General features: G+C 40.7%; 7 protein-coding genes and 1 long non-coding RNA gene across 12 annotated transcripts; 6 read left to right on the top strand and 2 right to left on the bottom strand.

The window, feature by feature from the left end:
* The first annotated feature begins 44 nt into the window (after positions 1-44).
* Positions 45-1,732, top strand: Orc4 (origin recognition complex subunit 4). Its single transcript, XM_064684255.1, has 3 exons — positions 45-305; positions 366-775; positions 841-1,732. Exons 1-3 carry the CDS (start codon positions 114-116, stop codon positions 1,607-1,609), a joined length of 1,371 nt encoding a protein of 456 aa, XP_064540325.1. The 5' UTR covers positions 45-113; the 3' UTR covers positions 1,610-1,732.
* A 29-nt stretch (positions 1,733-1,761) lies between these two features.
* ETH (Ecdysis triggering hormone) lies at positions 1,762-2,674 on the top strand. Its single transcript, XM_064684256.1, has 2 exons — positions 1,762-2,072; positions 2,128-2,674. Exons 1-2 carry the CDS (start codon positions 1,881-1,883, stop codon positions 2,572-2,574), a joined length of 639 nt encoding a protein of 212 aa, XP_064540326.1. The 5' UTR covers positions 1,762-1,880; the 3' UTR covers positions 2,575-2,674.
* A 1,105-nt stretch (positions 2,675-3,779) lies between these two features.
* On the top strand, positions 3,780-11,069 carry Reg-5 (Rhythmically expressed gene 5). The gene is made up of 3 exons (XM_064684267.1): positions 3,780-4,347; positions 9,998-10,184; positions 10,450-11,069. The coding sequence occupies exons 1-3, from the start codon at positions 4,234-4,236 to the stop codon at positions 11,067-11,069; spliced, it is 921 nt and encodes a 306-aa protein (XP_064540337.1). The 5' UTR covers positions 3,780-4,233.
* A 1,449-nt stretch (positions 11,070-12,518) lies between these two features.
* Positions 12,519-13,510, top strand: LOC135429784 (uncharacterized). Its single transcript, XR_010436465.1, has 4 exons — positions 12,519-12,748; positions 12,814-12,896; positions 13,221-13,302; positions 13,365-13,510. It is a non-coding gene; the product is annotated as an uncharacterized LOC135429784 (long non-coding RNA).
* Positions 13,511-13,871: 361 nt separating this feature from the next.
* key (kenny) lies at positions 13,872-16,340 on the top strand. Of its 4 annotated transcripts, none has more exons than XM_064684251.1 (7): positions 13,872-14,027; positions 14,340-14,660; positions 14,723-14,825; positions 15,063-15,370; positions 15,534-15,674; positions 15,733-16,095; positions 16,167-16,340. In XM_064684251.1, exons 2-7 carry the CDS (start codon positions 14,364-14,366, stop codon positions 16,293-16,295), a joined length of 1,341 nt encoding a protein of 446 aa, XP_064540321.1. In that variant the 5' UTR covers positions 13,872-14,027; positions 14,340-14,363; the 3' UTR covers positions 16,296-16,340. The 4 variants fall into 4 exon arrangements, with proteins under 4 accessions (XP_064540321.1, XP_064540319.1, XP_064540320.1 ...); XM_064684249.1 differs by having other exon boundaries at positions 15,733-16,101; XM_064684250.1 differs by lacking the exon at positions 13,872-14,027 and adding an exon at positions 14,150-14,260 and having other exon boundaries at positions 15,733-16,101.
* On the bottom strand, positions 16,307-18,290 carry LOC135429779 (uncharacterized). Of its 2 annotated transcripts, none has more exons than XM_064684246.1 (5): positions 17,509-18,290; positions 17,283-17,446; positions 17,120-17,220; positions 16,593-17,052; positions 16,307-16,529 (listed from the first exon to the last, which is right to left on the bottom strand). In XM_064684246.1, exons 1-5 carry the CDS (start codon positions 18,210-18,212, stop codon positions 16,441-16,443), a joined length of 1,518 nt encoding a protein of 505 aa, XP_064540316.1. In that variant the 5' UTR covers positions 18,213-18,290; the 3' UTR covers positions 16,307-16,440. The 2 variants fall into 2 exon arrangements, with proteins under 2 accessions (XP_064540316.1, XP_064540315.1); XM_064684245.1 differs by having other exon boundaries at positions 17,111-17,220; positions 17,509-18,289.
* On the top strand, positions 18,268-20,224 carry TyrRS-m (Tyrosine--tRNA ligase, mitochondrial). The gene is made up of 5 exons (XM_064684248.1): positions 18,268-18,676; positions 18,733-19,065; positions 19,121-19,695; positions 19,748-19,936; positions 19,991-20,224. The coding sequence occupies exons 1-5, from the start codon at positions 18,540-18,542 to the stop codon at positions 20,152-20,154; spliced, it is 1,398 nt and encodes a 465-aa protein (XP_064540318.1). The 5' UTR covers positions 18,268-18,539; the 3' UTR covers positions 20,155-20,224.
* LOC135429782 (uncharacterized) lies at positions 20,172-21,117 on the bottom strand. The gene has a single exon (XM_064684253.1). It carries the CDS (start codon positions 21,026-21,028, stop codon positions 20,243-20,245), a length of 786 nt encoding a protein of 261 aa, XP_064540323.1. The 5' UTR covers positions 21,029-21,117; the 3' UTR covers positions 20,172-20,242.
* Positions 21,118-21,154: the final 37 nt, after the last annotated feature.

The raw sequence follows: 21,154 nt of genomic DNA, 5'->3' as shown, positions 1-21,154 counted from the left end.
ACTATCGTTGATATGCCACCACTAGCACAGCTGATATTTTGGCGGCAATTTCTATTCAAAACAAGCTACATACACAATTCGAGCCCAGTGATTAAATCAATTTTAATTAAATTATGCATGACTCGGTGCAGGAGGTAATTAAAACGCGTCGTTTTCTAAAGGAGCGACTGCAGCGCGACTACAGCACACTCCGTGGCTACGAGGCGGAGCGTTCCAATGTACGGCAGCTGCTGCAACGCACAGCCGAAATGGGCGAATCCAATTCTTTACTTTTAATAGGGCCGCGCGGCGCCGGCAAGACCACAGTAAGTACTCGCTATAACAGTCGCCCAATATGCTGCTTAACATCTTAACTTATCACGTAGCTAATAAATGCCGTGCTCACGGATTTGATGGAAAACAAATCGTTTGTGGACAACACGCTCATTGTGCACCTGGATGGAAATCTGCACACAGACGATCGCATTGCTCTTAAGTCAATCACTGTGCAAATGCGCCTGGAGAATGCGGCCGACGGCAAGGTATTTGGTTCATTTGCTGAGAATCTGGCCTTTCTGCTGCAGTGCCTCAAGGCGGGCGATAAGAAATCCAAAAGCGTTGTCTTCGTATTGGAGGAATTCGATCTCTTTTGCACACATCACAACCAAACCCTGCTATACAATTTGTTTGATGTATCGCAGTCAGCGCAGGCGCCAATTTGTGTGCTGGGCGTGACCTGTCGCCTAGATGTCATAGAGCTGCTCGAGAAGCGCGTCAAATCTCGGTTTTCGCACAGGTGATTGTGGCCTTCAAATGTTTGTAGTATCCACTTACATGCGTTATCTATTCTTGTTTTCACAGACAAGTGTTCCTCTTTCCCAGTGCCCACAAATTCGAGGAGTATGTGGCGCTCTTTCAGCAGCTAATGAGCATACCCGGCAGCAAGGAGCTGCAAGCAGCTGCTGATCGCGTTGACAGCCTGGACCTGTTCAAATCGGAAGCATTTACCTTTCAACGTAATCATTTCGATGGAATCGAGTACAATTTTGATAAGAAGCATACTGAGAACTGGAACAAACAGATTGCGAAACTTAGCAAATCGGCAGCTGCACAAAAAACGCTGCAAATGCTCTACGATTTCGATATAAGCGAGGCATTCCTTAAGACATTCATATTTCGTCTGGTGGCACAACTGAAACCGGAGGCTCCACACATTACGGGCGAGCAGCTCACAGCGCTGGCCGCTCAATACGAATGCGACGACAAAGTGGAACTGCTCTGCGGTCTCTCAGTGCTGGAACTGTGCCTGATAATAACCATAAAACATCATTCCAGCATTTACGATAGAGATCCATTCAATTTTGAAATCATCTTTGCACGCTTCTCCAAGTTCGCCAAGGTGTCCTCGACCATGCAGGGCGTGGAGCGCGCCGTAGTATTAAAAGCCTTCGAGCATTTGCGCATTGTGGAGCTGATTATGCCCCTATCCAACAGCGGAATGGGCAAGCTGCAAAAGGAGTTTGAAATGCACAAAATGGCTCTGACATATGGACAGATACAGCAGGCAGTGCAGCGCTATCAGGCACTGCCCACGGAAGTGGCGCAATGGGCGCAGAGTTCGTTGATCTGATCTGGCGACAAATGGCAAACAAGCATTCCTTAATTTTACAATTTATTTATTTCTATATTTAAATACACACTTGTCTACACACACGCATGTTAACTTATAAATTGTCATTTGTTCATTATGTAATTAGGTCAATTGTGCTCTTGATCGATAATGCAAATTCTTTAAGCAGCTGCCGCCCGCATACGCCTAAGCAATAGTATGTGGGTAACATTTCTATATAAAAAATGCCTTCGAGCCTTAAACCTGGCACAGTTGAACAGCGGCCAGCAGCATGAGTTCACCCACTATCCTGTTGTACGCTGTGCTACTTCTGGCTGCGCTCGGGGGCTCGGCTCATGCCGATGAGAGTCCTGGCTTCTTTCTGAAGATCACCAAAAACGTGCCACGTCTGGGCAAGCGTAGCGAAGGTTTTCCCATGAAGAACATTAAGACCATACCACGCATTGGGCGCAGCGATCCCCAAGTAAGTAAAGTTATAGTCTCCGACCAAATTGCAACTAAAGTTTCTTACTCTTCAGGCCTCAGTCACACCCTTGCTAGCCTGGCTTTGGGATATGGACATGGACTTGGTTCAGCCGCAGCTCAGCAAGCGTCGCCTGCCCGGCAATGGCGGCGCTGGCCATGTGGAACGCGAGCTGAACGTTGTGCAGCCGGTTAATTCGAATACGCTGCTTGAGCTACTGGATCGAAATGCTATACCCACCGAACAGGTCAAATTCGTGCACTGGAAGGACTTCGATCGTGCCCTGCAGGCCGACTCGGAGCTATACGCCAAGGTCATACACCTAGGACGCGATCCAGACCAAAGTTTGAAGCAGGATCTCAACTTCAACAGCTATATACCGATCTTTGGCTCAGACGATGGACTTGGCAACAATTTTATGCTGTACAACAAGGACGATAGGGATTTGTATGGCAGCGACAATCGCTACAATCGCAACTTTATGGAGTATAACCGTTTGTAGATCAGCGACAAGTGTGAATGTAGGGTATATAGAAGTGCTTAGCGCCTGTGTATACCCTATGTGTATTCGGCTAATGGCAGTCTTTGTATCTTTGCGTGCGCAATGGTTTAAATAAAACAAGAAATTATATAACAAATTTTGAAGAACTGAGCTCCTTAAAAGCTTTCAGCGACCATCCATCTCTTATCATTAAGAGACCGGAAAGAGCCAGCCCCCTGTCATTTTGCAATGCATTAACGTTACTTATGGTTAACGGTTTTCGGTGGCTTTCATTTACATTTGTGGTGACTGTACCAAGGAGCCGCCATTTGGCATGTTGAAAAGAAGTTTGTTTGACATGTAGAATGTTCAATACAATTAATTTACATTCATCGGCAGCGCAATGAGCTTGTAAATTTAATTCAATGTGATTTTACAATTAGGAAATTCCATCCTTGAGTAATTAGTAAACATGCGTGCTTACAAATGTTTTCAAACTGGTTTTGTGTAATCGCACAAGCTTGTGGCGACACAAATTCCAAGCCTTTTCAGATTGATTTCTATTATTATTATTATTTATGTCATTCTTTACTTTTCGATTCAAAAAATTTCACGAAAATTAACGCTTAAACAAAAGAGGAGCTCCGCTTGGCGCCGCCGTCATAATACTGCACATACACACATACACATATGTTTACATATGTATGTGTGTATGGCAGACTATATTTTTATTTGGTTTAATTAGCGTTTGATTGTTAAATATTTGGCATTTTGTGTTAACAACAAACAACCGAAGCTACTGAATTGCAATTCCCACAAATAAATGCATATTAATTAATTACACTTCGAAGCACAACTGCTTTTGGTATAAGGCCTGTAAACTTGACTTTGAAAATTTGCAATGTTTTTTGTTGCTGTTGTTGTTGTTTTTCACAATTTCTATTTTAACTGCAAGCGCGTAGAACAAGTTTGCCATGTATGTGTATGTGTGTGAGCCGCTTCAAATGCGAGAGTGCGAGTAAGAGCGAAATCACCTGCTTGCATGCGCTCTCCTAAGCTACGCTCTCAGTTAGAGCTGCGCTCGTGTCGATACTTTAGAGCGCAAGCCATCGCTATTGCTTGAATATTCATAGGCACAATACTAGTGCGCGCTAGTGACTACGTGACACGCACACATCACCCACACAGTGGCGCTCAGAGCATAAATACGTGTGCGCCGGTGCCTGTTGCTTCATTTGAAGACGAGTCGCCGTCGCGTTCACAACTGGCAAGACATCTGCTTGCGTGTATACATAATTGTGTGTGTGTGTGTGAGGAATTTCAACTGTGGGTGTGAAATGTGAAACGAGCTTTTGCGTTTTAAGCCGAGACAGAAGAAAACAAACAAATAAAACAAAAATTAGTAAAGCTTGTTGTTCATTTTAATTTAATTAAGTGCGAAAACAAAGAGCACAAATTAAAGTTGAGAAAGTTTTTCGACTTTTGGTGTTAAATTTTAATACGTTTAGTTTTTGGGTTGAGTCAAAATAGAAAGTCTGGCAACGCGTATTACACAAACAACGCGCAGCAAACGTTAACGGTGTGCAATTGGCACTGGTGACCGGTTGGATCAAAGGCAATCAGGCAACCCTTGCCACAGCGAGCAACAACAACAACACCAACAACAACAACAGCAACAACATGATGAACGCTGCGAGACTCATCTTGGCCAGCTGCCTGATCAGCGCTGTGGCCATCCAAATGAGCTCAGCCTCGGCTATACCCATTTGGGAGTTTTTGTCGCGTAACGAAAAGGTAAATTATATAAATTTATATATGCCAATATATACATACATACATACAGGCCATAAATCGAACGTAGAGTAGCGCTCATTTGCATGCATATTCATAATAACAAACGCACATTACGCATACGCAACGTTCGCTCCAGTTACAATGACAATGGGAACTGTGTGTACTCGTCCTTGGCATTGACTATCTGTTATAAAACTAGCACAATTTTTCGCACACTTATGCATTAAATTATCCATATTTTGATGAGCTCTCAATTTGGTTTATTTGGTTAACTTTGTCAATGAGCATCATAAATACTATTATGCATATTTCTGCACATAATTAGCTGTAGTGTGTGTAAGTTTTAACGGCTCTTTTTGTTAACTCTTTCGTTTTCAACATTTTTGAATACCGCATTCAAATATTTGAATACTGAATATGCATGGAGAGCAGACATTAAGGCTGCAAACTTCGGCACATCGGTATTTGAGGCTCATTTGCATAACTGTACCGCAGCTTGGCTGAATCACAATTTTAACAATAAATACTCAAGCGAAAGATAATAAATAAATAAATAAATAAAACAACAGAAGCCGCTGCCACTTTACGACAGTTGTGTATTCAATATTTATATATATTGCAGTTGAAGAATTTCGTTTCGGCGTTAGCCATCCTTGGCATAAATATGAAAGGCAGATGCCTGAACTTGACATTGTCAACGCTATCAATTGTATCGCATCTGTAAAGCATGATATCTTTATACTATATACTTCAGCTGGAATATACATAATGACTGTGAACATTGGCGTTATAACAAATACCGGCCCAGCCGGTCTACATATTTAGTTTGTGTTTTTTTATTTCAATGTTTGCATTTTGCAAATATACATACATACATACTCAATATATTGCCGGTTTCATCAGAAAAGCTCTAGACTTTTATGGAAATTTAGAAAGGCAGCGTGTGATTTTGCTTTGTGCTAGCTTTAAACATAAGGCGAGTTAGTGGGAATCACTTAACCGAACGAATAAACATGTTTACACACATAAATATTTGCTTGAGTTGCCAGAAATGTGTCGGCTTGGCCAAAAGAAGAAGAGCTTGAGGCTGTCAAGCGACATAAATGGATCAATACGTATGAAAGCAGACAACAGACAGGTGTAAAGAAGATGGGTAGAGCTCTGACTCAGACCTGGTTGAAAAGGTTAAAAAAACACTTTCCAAATTATATAGCTGTGCGTTTCCTTATAACTTAAGCTAAATGCCTTCCATCTGTACTATCTCCGGGCAACAATTGAAGCTTAAATGCAACAATAAAAGCCAACATTTGGCATAAATGACAGCAAACATTTGTGAACATAATGAAAAGCAATTACCACCGAAATGAACAATAAAACCAAATGAGCTGCATTGCAGCCAGCGGAGCGCAACGACGACAATAAGACAAACATTAAATCTCGTTTATGATAAATAACAAAAAAAAAAAAAACGAAAACTATTTTCATTTACATGTTCAATTGCCTTGGAGGGGTGGGGCTTATACGCAAAGCAAATATCAAAAAAAAAAAAAGCTTTTCACTTTTTTGCGCAACAAACCGTGACAAAGTCGGCGCCTGCACCAAGACTTGGGGATTGGGGCTCGGACATCCGTAGGGAGGAGGGGTGGTGAGGGGGGAGGAGGAGGGGAGGGGCAACTAATGGAAGTGTTGGCAGTTCGGTGCTCGTTACACGCTCGTAAACAGTTAATGAACTCTGCGCCAAGTCAGAAATGTTGTAAAAAACAAAAAACAAAAAAATATATATCGTATTATTAATAAACAGCTTTATCAAAGACGGGCCAGGCGAGCCTCTCATTTCGCCCAGTCATCATGGGGATTGTTAGCTCCAATCCATAGAAATCGTATTTTGGCAGCGCATCGCACGCGAACTGCGCCTTAAAAATCGCCTTTGCTTTATTGTTATTGTTTTTTTCTGTTCTAAGCCAACTTATATAATGGCCAGAATAAAACAATGGAAAGCAAAGCTGCTTTTGTAATGCGATACGATACGCTATGTGTGTACATCCGGCACCCGCATATCACATAGACAAATGAGAAAATAATTTCCAAAAGCTAATTAATTGCAGAAATTCGAATTCTAAAACGCAATTTGCGCAACCGTAACATAAACAACAGAAGACGGACAAAGTATTTACTAGAATTTGCTAATTGGAATTTCGATTTTACACGCACACACATCCAAATAAATATATATACTATATAGCACATTTTATTTCCATGAAGTTTGATGGAAGTTTTGCTTTCGTATGTAACAGACAATAGGAACAGCACACACGCTTTACTTCTAACAATGTGGCTCGCCCTTCTATGCGATTCTCATGAGTGCAAGTAAGGCAAGTAAGGTTAATTAAATAACTGTTTGATGAAGTGTGTTATATGTTACATTTTTTGGAATTTGGAGTTACATTTAACGTACAGGGTATTCACCAGTCAAACTGTTTTTGAGCACCCTCGCTTTTAATTAAATGTTGTTTACCGTTGCCCGCATGCTTCATCGCATCTCTAGCGCTTTCGATTTTTGATTGCAAAAACCCACCGAGCCAATCATTAAACAATGTTTCTGCTGTTGTTGTTGTTGTTGTTGTTGTTGTTTTGCCCTTAATGTTAAGGTGCAAACGCGTTTAGCCGGTTTGACCCGAACTTCAATAAATAACTTATGTTCGCATTACACTTTTTACGTAAAGAAATATCTGTATACATAAGCAAAAATGCAGCATCGTCATGATTATATTATAATGAACTTATCCAATGGTAATGGGTCTGTTTTTCTTTTCGGGTTTCTCTTTAAGTTTTTGTTGTTGAAATTTGTTCCCTTTTTACTTGTTTTGCTATCTTTCGTTCGTTTCATAATATAAACTGCGCAGATCAGCAGGTTATTGAACCAGACATAACATAAAAGTTAAACAAAAAAATAACGAAACACTAAATATTTAGCTATTTTCGGTATTGAGTTCCGGTCATGCTCCAATATGACGTACATTTATGTTTTTATGTGCTAAAAATGTTGTTTGTTTTAACTTTTTTTTTTTAAAGAACACTTTGGAATTTCCTTGTCATTACATAAATTATTAATTCATCTATTTTTAGCATATGCTCGCAAGTTGTTATCACATTTATTCATCGCGGGGTTCACGTTTTAAGGTCAAGTGCGTTGCTAACAAAACTTGCTCAATGTATTATTATTCCCTGAACCCATTAAAACTGGGTAAAAAGGGTATTATGTATTTGTGCAAATGTATGTAACAGACAGAAGGAAGCATCTTCGACCCCATAAAGTATATATATATTCTTGATCAGCATCAACAGCCGAGTCGATCTAGCCATGTCCGTCTGTCTGTCCGTCCGTATGTCTGTCCGTCAGTCCGTCTGTCCGTCTGTCCGTCCGTCCGTCCGTCTGTCTGTCCGTATGTATGAACACAGGGATCTCAGAACCTATAAGAGCTAGAGTCTTCAAATTTTAGCTATAGGTCCTCCTAGTACACGCGCAGATCGAGTAGGTTTCCGATATTCGAAAATCCTGTTTTTTGAGCAGTTTCGGCAAATAATACGAGCTAGAGTTACCAAACTCGACATGTAGCTTCTAGAATAGTATTCAAGTATTTTTCATTTTATACCTATCGCCTGTCGGAAAAAGAGTGTTCAGGGTATCCCCTAGTCCGAAGCTCCCGACGAGAACCTCTTACTTGTTTTTCAAATAAAAACTTGATAAATTATCTAGTGTTTTTTTTATACATTTCTCAGCTTTCCCAGGCACATATGCATATCTGCATTTTAAAATATTAATTAAAATATGTTTTTTCTTCTTAATTAATTGCAATTGATGTCAGGTTGTTAATCATTAAGCGAGCTGTTAATAAATAACAAACCGCCAGGCGGATCCGCAAATTGCGATCTCAGTTATTTGCCGGCTTTAAAAAAAGTTAAGATCAAGCATATATATATTATAGAGATATGTGACAACAGCCGCCTTAAATTTTTCAATTCTGACTAAGTATTTGTGTCAGGGACTGGACCCTAAAAAAAAAAGAGGCACACAAATCTGATTGCGCCGACGTGCATATATATTATATGTATACATATATATAGAGCCTACGGGTATATTGTATATTTATAAATAAATGCTGGGTAAATTGAGTAATTTGTGTTGCACACGAATCGGTTTTATAATGCACACAACATTTGGCTGTGCCCAGGCATAGAAGAGATATACATATATATATGTATATATAGATGTGGCATATTTACTATATATATATTTCTTGGGCTCAAATTGCATTTTACAGTTTGCACACGTTTTGTGGTCAATAAACATATGCGCCACAGGTTGTTGCCATTGTTGTTGTTGCCATTATTATTGTTGTTGCCATTGTTGTTGTTGCTGTTTGTGGCTTTAACGGTAATTTGTTATTTGAGACAGCGTTTTGTGCATATCGGGCATATCATTATGCAAACAGCGTTAAATTGTAAAACTCAAAAGCCAGAGCCAAGAATTGAAGTCGCAGTCGCACTACAATTGAAAGCCAATGCAAATCTATATATATATATATTTATTTGGTTGGATGTGGAACCAGCTCAAGGTGCTCCTTATATAAAAGAACTGTAAACAGACCTACAAATACAAAGACAGGAGTTGCTCACAGATAAGAACGCTCAAATTCTGAGAGACCTAATATTCGGAAAATGAAACTAAAACTTAATTTCTATGGTCAAATTTCAAGGCTTCTTTTTTAGATTAATATTAATAGATCAATATTAATATCAGCTTAAAATGTGATAATAATAAACAGAAATAATGGAATAATAATAATTCCTCTACATAATTTCTAAATAATTCCTATAAAGATCTATTCGAATATAAAACATAAAATTATAACTTAATTTCTATGGCCAAATTTCAAGATTTCTCTTTTAGCTACAATATTAAAAACAGTTTAAAATGTGATAATAATTAAATGATAAGAAGTTTGCATAGAAAAATTCCTCTATAATTTCTAAATAATTCCCAATTCTGTTCACTTGAATTTCTGAACAAATCAGTGCAAATATTTATGTTTTCGAGCACAACAAATTTCTGCAGGCTTTCTTTGTTTGCCTTCGAATTCGCAATAAGCCCGGCTGCTAATAAATCAGGAATGCCGGATTTGGGGAGTTTCTATATTTAATTAACATCAAGTGTTCCATTTGATTAGCATGGCTGTCGCGTATGCCGACAGCGTCATCGCAATCTCGGAGCGGTCTGTATGTGTCATCCGGCTTAGAATATTCTGCAATTGGAGCAGCTCAGACAACGCTTGGCTGAGCGCAGAGAATGGCAGAGACGTGGGCAAAGCGAGCCAGACTTGGGCCATGCGCTGCTTTGTCTGCTGAACCGTAAAGCTAAAAAAATCGCAGCTAAAAAAATAAAACTGGAGCAGCCCTTGCACCGACCCCGCCCCCTTGTTCCCACACAAGCTGGGCGGGGATTGCATAATGCGCGACATACATTTTGAAATGCATTTCATTTGAGCGCATCACTCACACGCACTGTTGCCCCAGGCTGTTGCCCAATCCAGTCTCTAATCTATCTCTAATTTCGCCCCATCTCACTCTCTCTATCTCTCTCTCTCCGCAGATGTCTTACCTGTACTCGACGTTCGCGCAGCTGGTTAGCGTGCACTGCAAGACAACGGTGGGCGGCGGTCTTCCCGTAAATCAGTGCAAGCACAATTTGCTCGGCTATGGCTATGAGAAATTGCAGACATTCCCCGATGCGCAGCTGGAGGCACTCGATCCGTACCAGCGCGATGCCAATGAGCTAAGTGAGTATTGCATATTTATGAGCGAATACCAGATCGAATCCGAAAGCAGAAGCGTGGGAATCAACAATGCAGTTCCGCGTGCGATAACAACTCCCAAACAGCAGCTGCGGATTGGCGTGGATTTGTGGTGGATTGCGGTGCTGTTGGGTTTTTGGCACCGAAACGTGTTTTCTATAACTATGCATATAGATATAAGCCATATGCGATAGCGATAAGAGTACGTGATTTTAATTGTTTACTATCTTCTTCTTCTTGTGTTCCGTAGTCTGGGCATCGATTATGCGGGATCATCCCAGCGCCATGCTGATAACCACACGCAAACCGCAGCCGGTGCCCACGCCGCCAGCCTCCTCGCTCATCATACTCACGCATCAGCAGCAGCCCCAACAACAGCAGCAGCAGCAGGAGCAGCAGCAGCAGCAGAATCCGCTCTTCGAGAGCAGCGGCAGCGAGCATAAGCACAAATATGCCATGGACATGGACATGGCCTACGGCTACGGCGGCGGACAGCCAAAGGCGACAGCTCAGCAGCAATCAGGTGAGCTGCCCGCTGCCGCCGCACTGACGGCAGAGCCGCCGCAAAGGTATCTGAGCGGGCCGCTGGTGATGCGCCTGCGAACCGATGGCACGCCCGTCGAGGAGGATAAAAACCGTCCGCTGCCGGCTGACGATGATCTGGAAACGTATCGGTTGGCGCGTCCCAATAGACACCGCAAAATAGCCACAATTAGCGCGCTCAAGCAGCAACATTTTGCGGCGATTGCACTGCAGCGGGAGCTGCAGCCGCCGCATCCACAGCAGGTGCGACGACAGTTCCGCCAGGCACAGACACAGTCACAGCCGCTGGCCAGCGCCGGCTACTACTATGGCAAGGGGCAGGCGTAAATGCGGGGCGGAACGGCATTCAGTTTAATCTTTACTAGATCCTAGTTAGCTGTAAGCATAATGATTGAGTGTGTTTTTTTGGGGTGTCTGAGAGAGTTTTGAATGTGATATATTTGACTTGTGTGCTTGAGCTTTAATTGAATTTCGTATTTGTACAATTGATGTAACAACGTTTAAGTTTTTCTATAATTTTATTTATTTGTGTGCATTAGCTATAAGCTGAAATAGAGATTCTTATCAAGTAAATAAATACTACACATTTTTATTTGACAAGTTGACAAGAAAACCAGTTTGAAACGATTATGCACACATAAATCTGTGCACATATATGCGATAATGCTAATGCTTATGCAATGAAAGTGGCGATAACAAAGCATCTTCAGACGGAATCCAGTTCCTTATACTCTAATCACGCGCGCGCCTCATTAACCCACATTATAAAAAAAAATATGTGTGTGTGTGTACTTTAAACCGAACAATGGAAACAATGAAAATGTGCCAAAAAAGGCGAATCCGGTTCTGAATCACATTTATCACTTGAAATGATGTCAATTCTGAAATACCAGCAATTAGAAACAAATTTGGTAATTACAATCCCCATGTAATGCCAAAAAAAAACAAAGCAAAACAAAACTGGCTTATCTGGTTGCCCTTTGCTTTGTTCCATAATTAATTAATTCGATATAGGGACTTGTAAATGGGAGTGTATAAATAATTGTATCTCTCATTTGTTTTATTTTTTTTGTATAGCTATACATTTTTATAACAAAATTCTTTCTACTATGAACTTTAGTATTAGAGTTTAATATCTTTTCTTGACCTACTGGTACACTTCATAATGTAACGTATTGTGCAGTGTTGTAAAACTGCGCAAGTGGCTTTCAAGCTAATGAAGTTAGTTGCTCTAACAGAAAACAGCTGTTCAGCTAAATTCACTCTGGTCACACTTAATAAAGAGCCCTGGAAATACAAAAACTTAAATGAAGCTACCTCAACAAGTAGAATTTTATAAGAAACCGGCAAGCTATAATGGAAAAAGCCGGTGGCATGGATATAACAGTTGCTATGAATTACTATACAATAGATATTTTTAAGGACTGATTTCGATTTAATTTAGCTCTCTTCGATCAAACTGTTTCTAGCAGCAAAAGTATGGAAATTATAATCACATTAAGCAATCCTTGCATGTGTGACTGTTCTCTTTGAAGCAAACGTGACATTGCCCGTTGGCAACACTTTGAAACTGAATTTCACAAGATCAAAAAACACAACTTTAAATCGTTTCTAACACTAATTTCATTTGGACAAAGATTCTGTTACACTGGCGGCAATTCAAATTATGACAGGATACACAAAATGGCGTCCTGTACCGCAAAAGAACAGCCAAGACTTTGTCGCACGCAGCTGCCCACCTAGAAGCTGGCTCAACTCAATCGGATATCAACTAAGCATTTGAAAACTTGTTAGTATTTATGTTTGAATCTATACAATTAAGTTAAATTGTAAAACGTATCTGAAATCGCGAAGTGTAAATTTGATAAACAGGATGTGTCTTTGTGAAAGCTGTGAGTGTATGGATAACCTCTGTTGTTCGCTAAAGGCAAAAGCCTTGTTTTTTTCAATCTGGACAATTGTAAATGGCATATTGGCAATAATCGTTTGTCTTTTTATTAGAACTGGTGAGTTTGTTAATCGAGGATTTGTATCAAAAGTATACTAAGAAAGTCGGCCTTCCATTTTAAAGATTTTTGGACTATCCTTTTTTGTTACTTTTTAGTAGGCATGCATATATTGGCCGGTATTATCTTGTTGCTGGGCGTTCTTAGAGTAAGTGCTTAATATTTATGGTACTTTTCAGTTTTCATACTCTGCTCACAGAGTGAAAAAGAGTTTATAAATATTGTGTTTTGGTGATCTTGCTATTCGTATCAGAATTGGATTTATCCAAAAATGTTATGGCTAAACCCGACACCGCCTCCTCAAATTGTAAAAAATTAATATTTTCTTTTGACAGTTTGAAAGTCAAAGCCTTGGGCTTACAGTCGGCGAGACACTAGCGCAATGTAAAGTTTTATCACCCTGTGAGCAGAGTATTGCACAGTCAGTTGTATCCGACTGAAATGTTCTTACTTGTTTCTGTTTTCTGTCTAGAGCTGGGCATTAATATTTCTTGCTGGCATCATCTTAAGCTCATTTCTACCATATGTATTTTTATTTTTACCTTATCTAGCAGGTAAGCCCGATTTATTTGTTAAACCAAACTCTAATACCTATAACATATATTTTTATTTTCAGTTGTTCAAGTTATCTTTACAATAACCTCATGCAGATATTACAGTCTTGAATTAAAATAGATATGGGTAGAGTCAGTGTATTGAATGATTGTCGTGTAAATAAATTTTTGGTTAATAAATACTTTCGGCTTCAGTGACAAAATAAAATACAGCTTTATTGAAAGTTAATTTGAAAACCTAATTTAGTTCATAGGTCAATCCCAAAGCTGACTTTGTACATGCAAAAGGAAATATGCGAGGGCATATAATAATATCAGAAAATTAAATGTTTGTTGGGTAAATACAATTTTAGGTAATTAATTCATTTGATTAAAGTGATTTGATACAAGACCGCTTTATTAAAAGTGAATTTCGCAATATAATTTAATTAATAAGTCAACGGGTAGCAAAGCTCTTTGTCATGTTCAATATCAAATTAATTTGAAAAAATGGCCGACAACCGGCACTCTTTGTGTAGTGTTGTAAAATTGCACGAGGACTTTTTCTTATATGAACTCAAAATAGGGCTGCATTCAAACAGCTGTTCAACTAATTTCCTCTGGTCACACTTTTGGAAGAATCCACAAAATGCACAAATATAAAAGTAACTAATTGAGCTGCAACTCAATAGAAACGAAATCAAGGCATAGAAAGTCGAATTTTATCAGGAAACATTGCAGATAAGGTTCGTATAAAATGTACATGAGTAATATCAATAATATTTGTTATGACGCAGCAGGCGGGGAAGCCTAGAAGAAGAAGCCTAGATAAAACTACAATTGTATATGTATGTAACTGTATGTATTAATATACACTGCCAAAACACAAATCGGCTGGGCACTCAGGTGTATAGGTCATAGTTGACTATTTATCGATTAATTCGTGTGACGTTGAATTACAGCAAGTCTACATAAATATGTTAGCAAAACGGGGGTTCCCCCTTGATATCGCCTGCACACGAATATAGGTTTGACTTCGAACGCTTTTGTATTTTCAGTATCAGATCGAACGTAAACACGGTATGTCCGAAGAAGACTCGTTCGTTATTTTGGGCAGTTCGCCGTTGTCTTCGCTCTGCTCGCACGGCAATTCATTGTTAACCGATGCATTGGACAAGGAAGAAAATGGAACTGCTGAGGAAGCTGAAGAAATACCAATGACGGTCGCTGTTGAAACCCCAACCAGCTCCACTCAAGTGAGCGCTATAACTCAGAAGGCTAATTCCATGGAGGGAAGCCTGCCCGCAACATTGCCTTCTGGGCAAAATTCGTTGGCAGCAAGCTTCCTAATGGGCGAGGTAAATCCCGATGTGCTTAAGGTATGCATCCATTATAACTTTATAATATATTCCGAATTAAATGATTGACTTATGCCCAGCAGAACAGTGTTTACTCGCAGTTTCCCAGCCTTTGTTCGATGCAAGCCTGCGCCGAGGATGTCGTCAAGCTGCAGACGATGATGACCGATTACATGGCATTAAAACGTATGTCCAGTATTATTCATTTTGTGCTATATAAAAGTGCAAATCTGTTTACATTTAGGACAATGGACATGTATAAGTAGTATTCCATACCTAAATTAACACAGATTTGTATTTTTATATATTATAAACTTGAGTAATCCTTTTCATACACTTATACATAGCGCTCTAATTCGTAAGGTCTTGAAGTAGATGCTAGCTAAAATCTAATTCACAAATCTGAAATAACTTTTTATGCAGAAACGTTGGATAAAGTCACGCACACGATGCAGGAATATTACAAAATTACACAGCAATGGCGCATGGAAGCAGCCTCCCGAGAGCAAAATTATCAGGAGCAATTGAAGCAATGCCAAACACAGATCGACAAGATAAACGAGGAAAATCAACAGCTGAAAAGAGAATTAGAAATGAAATTGGAACAAATACATTTGGTTGAAGATATACACCAGAAAGAGCACGATGAGCTCAGACAAAGTGTTTCTGAAAAATCATCGTTGATCAACAACATGCGTGTAGAAATTGACAGGCTGCAGAAGCACCAACTGGTAACTACTCGAAGGCCACCTAATATTAGCAGTACCCCATAATATATATACACAACTGCAATTCTTATCGTTCTACTCAAACCATGATAAGATACAGTTCTGCATTAATATTTATGCGTAGTCTACTTGTTAGTCACAAAGCAAACAATTTCAACATTTACAGAATTCTTACGAGTATGTGCCTGATGAGAGTATTGTCGAGCCGGACTATAAGAAAAAATCCGACGAACATGAATGCCAGGTCAAAGATCTGCAGCGACAGATGTCTGCACTATTGGCTGAAAATCTGGAATTTAAGGACATGGTTTGTACCGAGTATTATATTCCAATCGTATTTAACTAAACTGCTGTATAATTGTTAGAAAAAAACCTATGTTGACGAAATAGATTGCCTGAAGGTGAACTTAACCAGCGCAGAGGAGCTGTTAAATGTCATGCGTGCCGATGTCAACGCGTTAAAGGCAAAAGATGCACAGAAAGATGATGAGATTACACATTTGAAGACACAAATTGATATTTATCGACGCGATTTCGAAATGGAGCGCGCTGATCGTGAAAAGAACGCTGGCGAAAAGGAACAGTACCTGGCGGATTTGCGCGCATTACAGCGCCGCAATCAAGAGCTAATCGAGGCATTAGCTGAAGCGAACAAATCCAACAAGGCCGGCTATGCTTCAACTCCATTAGGCGCCAGCAAAAAAAGCCTGCGAGACGAGCAGAGACCAGTAAGAGTATGAAATAATTTTGAGTTTACGCACACCTCGGTATTAACTAATTTTTGGTATACTTTTATAAGGTTTTAGATCCAACAGGCGCAGCCGCTAGGACTTCGGATTCTGCATTGCGATGTCCCATCTGCTCGAAATCGTTTTACGCTTTGACTGTTTTGCAAAGTCATGTTAATGATTGCTTGGATAAGAATTAACCGTTTCACAATTTCAAATACAAAAATATTTTATTTAAAAAATTATACATTATATATTTTTCTTAATATAAGTAAACAAAATAACTGTAACAATTAATACCCTAAACAACATGTATATATGGACATTTTACAAGTTTAAATCAATTTAAAGTTTACTTTGGATGGGCGGCATATCCAGCGACCAGACTCGGCAGACATCCTGGCTTGCAACAAGGTTGTTTAGCACCTTTATATCTAAAAATAATTTGCGAAAATGATATAGTAAACACGCTTCGTAGACTTATGCTTTCTACACACCACTTGTTCTCGCGAATTCCTGTAGCGTTTGACGTATTTCGAACGTCGGAATGGCGGTATTTATATTTGGATAGACAATCTCCTCATGTTTAATATTGGACACGCAAACGCCGAGAATGCTGCCATTTTGGTCAAACATTGGACCACCACTCTGACCAGCCTGCACGCTGCCATCGGACATAAGCGCGCCCTGATCACACTTAATAATGCGCCCTTGGAATATGGAAGGATTGAAGTCGTACTTAAAGTTAAAGTTCACATAGTATGGAAAACCGGCATTGTAAACCGTTTGCCCCAACGTAGCACGATTACGCGCCAAGCGTACACAATAATGCTCGGGCACATCCGGAGGCGCGGTGAGCAGAGCCAAGTCGTAGGGACGATTCTCATCTGGATTGCACCAAATTACATCAGATTTGAATTCTCGATCTATAGCACGGCAATGCACTCGGGAGTTTAGCTGCAATTAATAATGTTTCAATTAGCTTATATTGCTGTGCATATGTCTGTACATTTACTTGACCAACAACATGCGCGCAGGTCAGAATGAAGCGTTTGTTGTGCACTTTGATGTAAGTGCCGGTGCCTTGTTGACCAGCCGACTCGATGACAACAATTGTTCGCTCCCCTTTGATTGGAAACCAATGAAGTTATATTCATATCTTAAAAAGAAATTTTCATATTACATACACGCGAAATCGGATGGCACCCGTGGCAAGTTTAGCATAGTAATGGGGGTGCCTAGTTGTTCCATAAAATCTCGCAAAAGAAAACCAAAATTGGCAGCCAAAGTCAGGTTGACATTTTCCTGTTCCCTCTGGAACGAAGTACATATGATAATGCCTATAAGCCGGCTGAAAAGACAATCCATATATATAGATGCACATAAACATTTAAATGTTTTAAGAAAACGTACAGCTTATTGTTGAATACCGCAGCTCCCTCGCAGCCTAGGGGCAATGCATTAGACAGACCAAAGAGAGAGCTGCCCATCACATTGGATACCTTGCCAATGCTTATGGTTTTGTAGAAGTTCTCCAAGCCAAAGGGCGAGCACATAACAAGCACATCGTCGAGTGTGTGAATTGGCTGCAGGTAGCGCAAATAGCTGGCAATGTGCTGAAGGAAACGCTTAAAGGATTCACGTTCCTTTAACTCCCGCATAGTGAGCACCAAAAAACTAGAGCGCAGCACATTTTGTTCATCATTGTCTGCATTCATCAATATCTTGTGCAGATTGCGCGACACTTCTGCGGCACAGAACACATACAAAGGCTGGGCTGTATAGCGCGTTAGTATGTGGGCTGAATGGCCAGAATTTTGTTGTGCACTGCGATCGGTCAGTGGGCGACTCTGTCGATCAAAGGTCACCAGATAACTTAAAGTGCGCAGCAGTTTGCCCTCAGCACAGTGTCCGTCCTGGGCATCGACCAGTTTGCACTGCTGCAAGCTCTGGATAATTTTCACTCCCTCTCCATCTGGACGTATGAACGGCTGCAATATGTTGCCACAGCTAATTATGATCTCGTTGTTGATTATAACCGCCGATTGCTTGGCTGACTGCTTGGATACTTGATGATTGGTCACTTCAAGCAGTGCGTGGCGAATTTTTAGCAGCATTGTCAACAATTAAATACAAAAACTGTCATTACAGCGCAGACACAGTATTAGGCATTCAATTAAAAAATGTCTTTGTTTTGAAAAACAAACACAAACACAAATGCATCGTATACGATTTGCAAACGAGCAAGAAGGTTACGCGATTCACTCGCATGAGCCAGCAGTCAAACATGCAATTGTGACGTCACTTTCTGAAAATCACAACCTTATAGCGCCACAGCTGTTGCGCGCCAGCTGTATGTCCAAATAGCAAAACATTCAGCATAACCTCAACTTTTAGTTTATACTGCCGCAACACAGTTTAAAATCTGTGATATATTATCCACAATGCTTACATTAAGATTTCGCCTGCTACGGCCCCTGCGCAGCAGCTGCTGCAACTTTAAACGCAATTATACACACAAAAATCTGCTGGAACTATCGGAGCGCGGTTTCTTTCAGAGCATTTTTCCAGACACTGCAGCGTAAGTTTATTTTATAACCCTGCCAAAATATTGTATGAAAATCAGTTTTTCTTTAGACCAAAGTTAAAAGAACTGTTCGAGAGATCAGCCCAAAGCATTTATGCTGGGTTTGATCCCACTGCCGACAGCTTGCACGTTGGAAACTTACTTGTGATTATGGGTCTTTTGCACTGCCAGCGTGCCGGCCATAAGCCAATAGCTCTGGTCGGAGGCGCCACTGGCCTGATCGGTGACCCTAGTGGACGTAAAACGGAGCGCAATCAGTTGGGCGAGTCTGTGCTTGACGCGAACCTGCAGGCCATTGAGCGACAACTGCGTAAAGTGTTTAAGAACCATGAGGATTGCCTGTGGGATACACGAAAGAACAGCTCTGCGCTCGCACCGCTAACGTAAGTATTATATGTACAAGAGTTCCTTCTTATAAGTACCATCAATTTTCAATAGAATTGTCAACAATGCCGAGTGGTATGCGAATCTAAATTTGATTGACTTTGTTGCCAATATGGGTAGACATTTTCGTATGGGCTCAATGCTGTCGAGATCCTCTGTCCAGTCGCGCTTGGAATCGGAGGAGGGCATGAGCTTTACGGAGTTTACGTATCAGATCTTTCAGGCCTACGATTGGTTGCATTTACTGCGCAAACACAACTGTTGCGTCCAGATGGGTGGCTCCGATCAAATGGGTAATCTAATGACGGGACACGAATTGATAAGTCGGGTTGAGCGCGATCGTGAAGTCTTTGGCATGACACTGCCAATAGTTACCAATGAGGAAGGAGACAAGTTTGGAAAGTCGTCAGGAAATGCAGTATGGCTAGATGAAAATAAGACATCCCCATTCGCATTGTATCAATTCTTTTTGCGCATGCCTGACTCTGAAGTGGAGAAGCTCCTGAAACTGTTCACTTTTATTCCCCTGCCTGAGGTGGAGCAACTGATGCGAGAGCACGCCAAAGAACCGGAAAAACGCAAAGCGCAGACGCTACTGGCGGAAGATGTCACCTTGCTGGTGCATGGCGGTAAATACAGATTTGTTTTATTTATTTAAATGCTGTAATGTTCATTATGCAGAGCATGGCTTAAAGCAAGCGGAACGCGTCACCAATGCGCTCTACAAGGGCAACGTTGACGGTTTGGCCGAGTTGAACTATGCTGAAATCAAACAAACGTTTCAAGGTGCAGCCGTCGTTGATATACTTACTGAACCGGGCATGTCCATTCTGCAGCTAGCAATGAAAGCCAAGTGTTTTCCTACCGAAAGTAAGTTACGCCCGAATATAACACACACTTGTATCTAAAAACGCTTCTATTTAGCTGATGCTGTGCGTATCATCAATGCTGGTGGATTCTATATAAACCAGAAGCGTGTACAGAACATTGCGGAAGTTATCACTACCGGCATACACATTCTCCGTAATGGTGTGTCCTTACTGCGCGTGGGTAAACGCAACTTTTACATTGTGCGATGGCAAAAGTAAAAATATACATATATTCATTTGTTTTCTAATATTTAAGTTATATTTAAATAATAGTCTTCTACTAAGTTGTTACATTAGCGTATAAATATTACTTAGCCTTAGGCTTACGCCAGCGCTTACGCGCCAGCAGCTCCTTGGCCTTCTCTTTCTTCAAGTCCTTATCGTAGAATTTGCCACTCTTTGTAAACGTCTTCTGTTCGTTGCGCATCTCGGCCAACTTGCGATTTTTCTGTTTGATTATGTTCTTCTTGTTGGCCGACTTCTTTTTACCCGCTTCGGATATTTGCACCTTTATTTTTCTGCCCTGTAGCTCTGTATTGTGCAGCTGAAAGGCATGCTGAAATCCCGACAAGTCCACCATTTCCACAAAGGCAAAACCACCACGGCGTTTCTTAGGGATGCGTATTGACTTAACTGTTCCAGCCACCGCAAAGTGTGACTCCAGATCATCTTTTGTAGTCTCAAAGTTGAGATTTGTAACGTAAAGCACGTGTCTGTTCACCTTGGAGGCACCACGCAGCAAGCTATTTAACTGGTCACTGGTTATGCGTCCATCGGCATTAGGTTCTTCCTCGGACGCGGAGGCGTCGCTGTCAGCACCCGCAGCATCAGCCACTTGATCCACTGCTGCGTCGTCGTTGTCTTCACCGGGTTCAGATCCGGCTTCATCACTGCTATCCGAATCGCTTGGATTTTTTGTGATTTCTTTGTCTACATAAGTACCTTCAAAAATCTCCTTTCGTTTCTCGTCATCGAAGTTACCCAAAAGATCGGCAGTATCATCATTGACTGAGCGACGCACTCTCTTAGCCTTTACATGCAGTTCCACCTCATAGTCGCTGCTAGAGTCCGAGTCGCCGTCATTCCCGGCCATTGTTTTCTAATAATATAAAAACAATCTAAACAAAACTAAAACCGCTTCAGCACGTGTCAAATGTTTACTCGCGTTGTGAATGTTCAATTTGCAATGCATGCTTCCTCTTCTTGCTTGAGTATTGGA

Source organism: Drosophila montana, unplaced genomic scaffold (assembly GCF_035044405.1).
Source record: "Drosophila montana isolate Dmon_TW-CO22-7 unplaced genomic scaffold, ASM3504440v1 contig_2716_1, whole genome shotgun sequence".
NCBI lineage: Eukaryota > Metazoa > Arthropoda > Insecta > Diptera > Drosophilidae > Drosophila > Drosophila montana.
The sequence above is the reverse complement of the archived record's forward strand: the minus strand, read 5'-3'. Positions and strand labels throughout refer to the sequence as shown.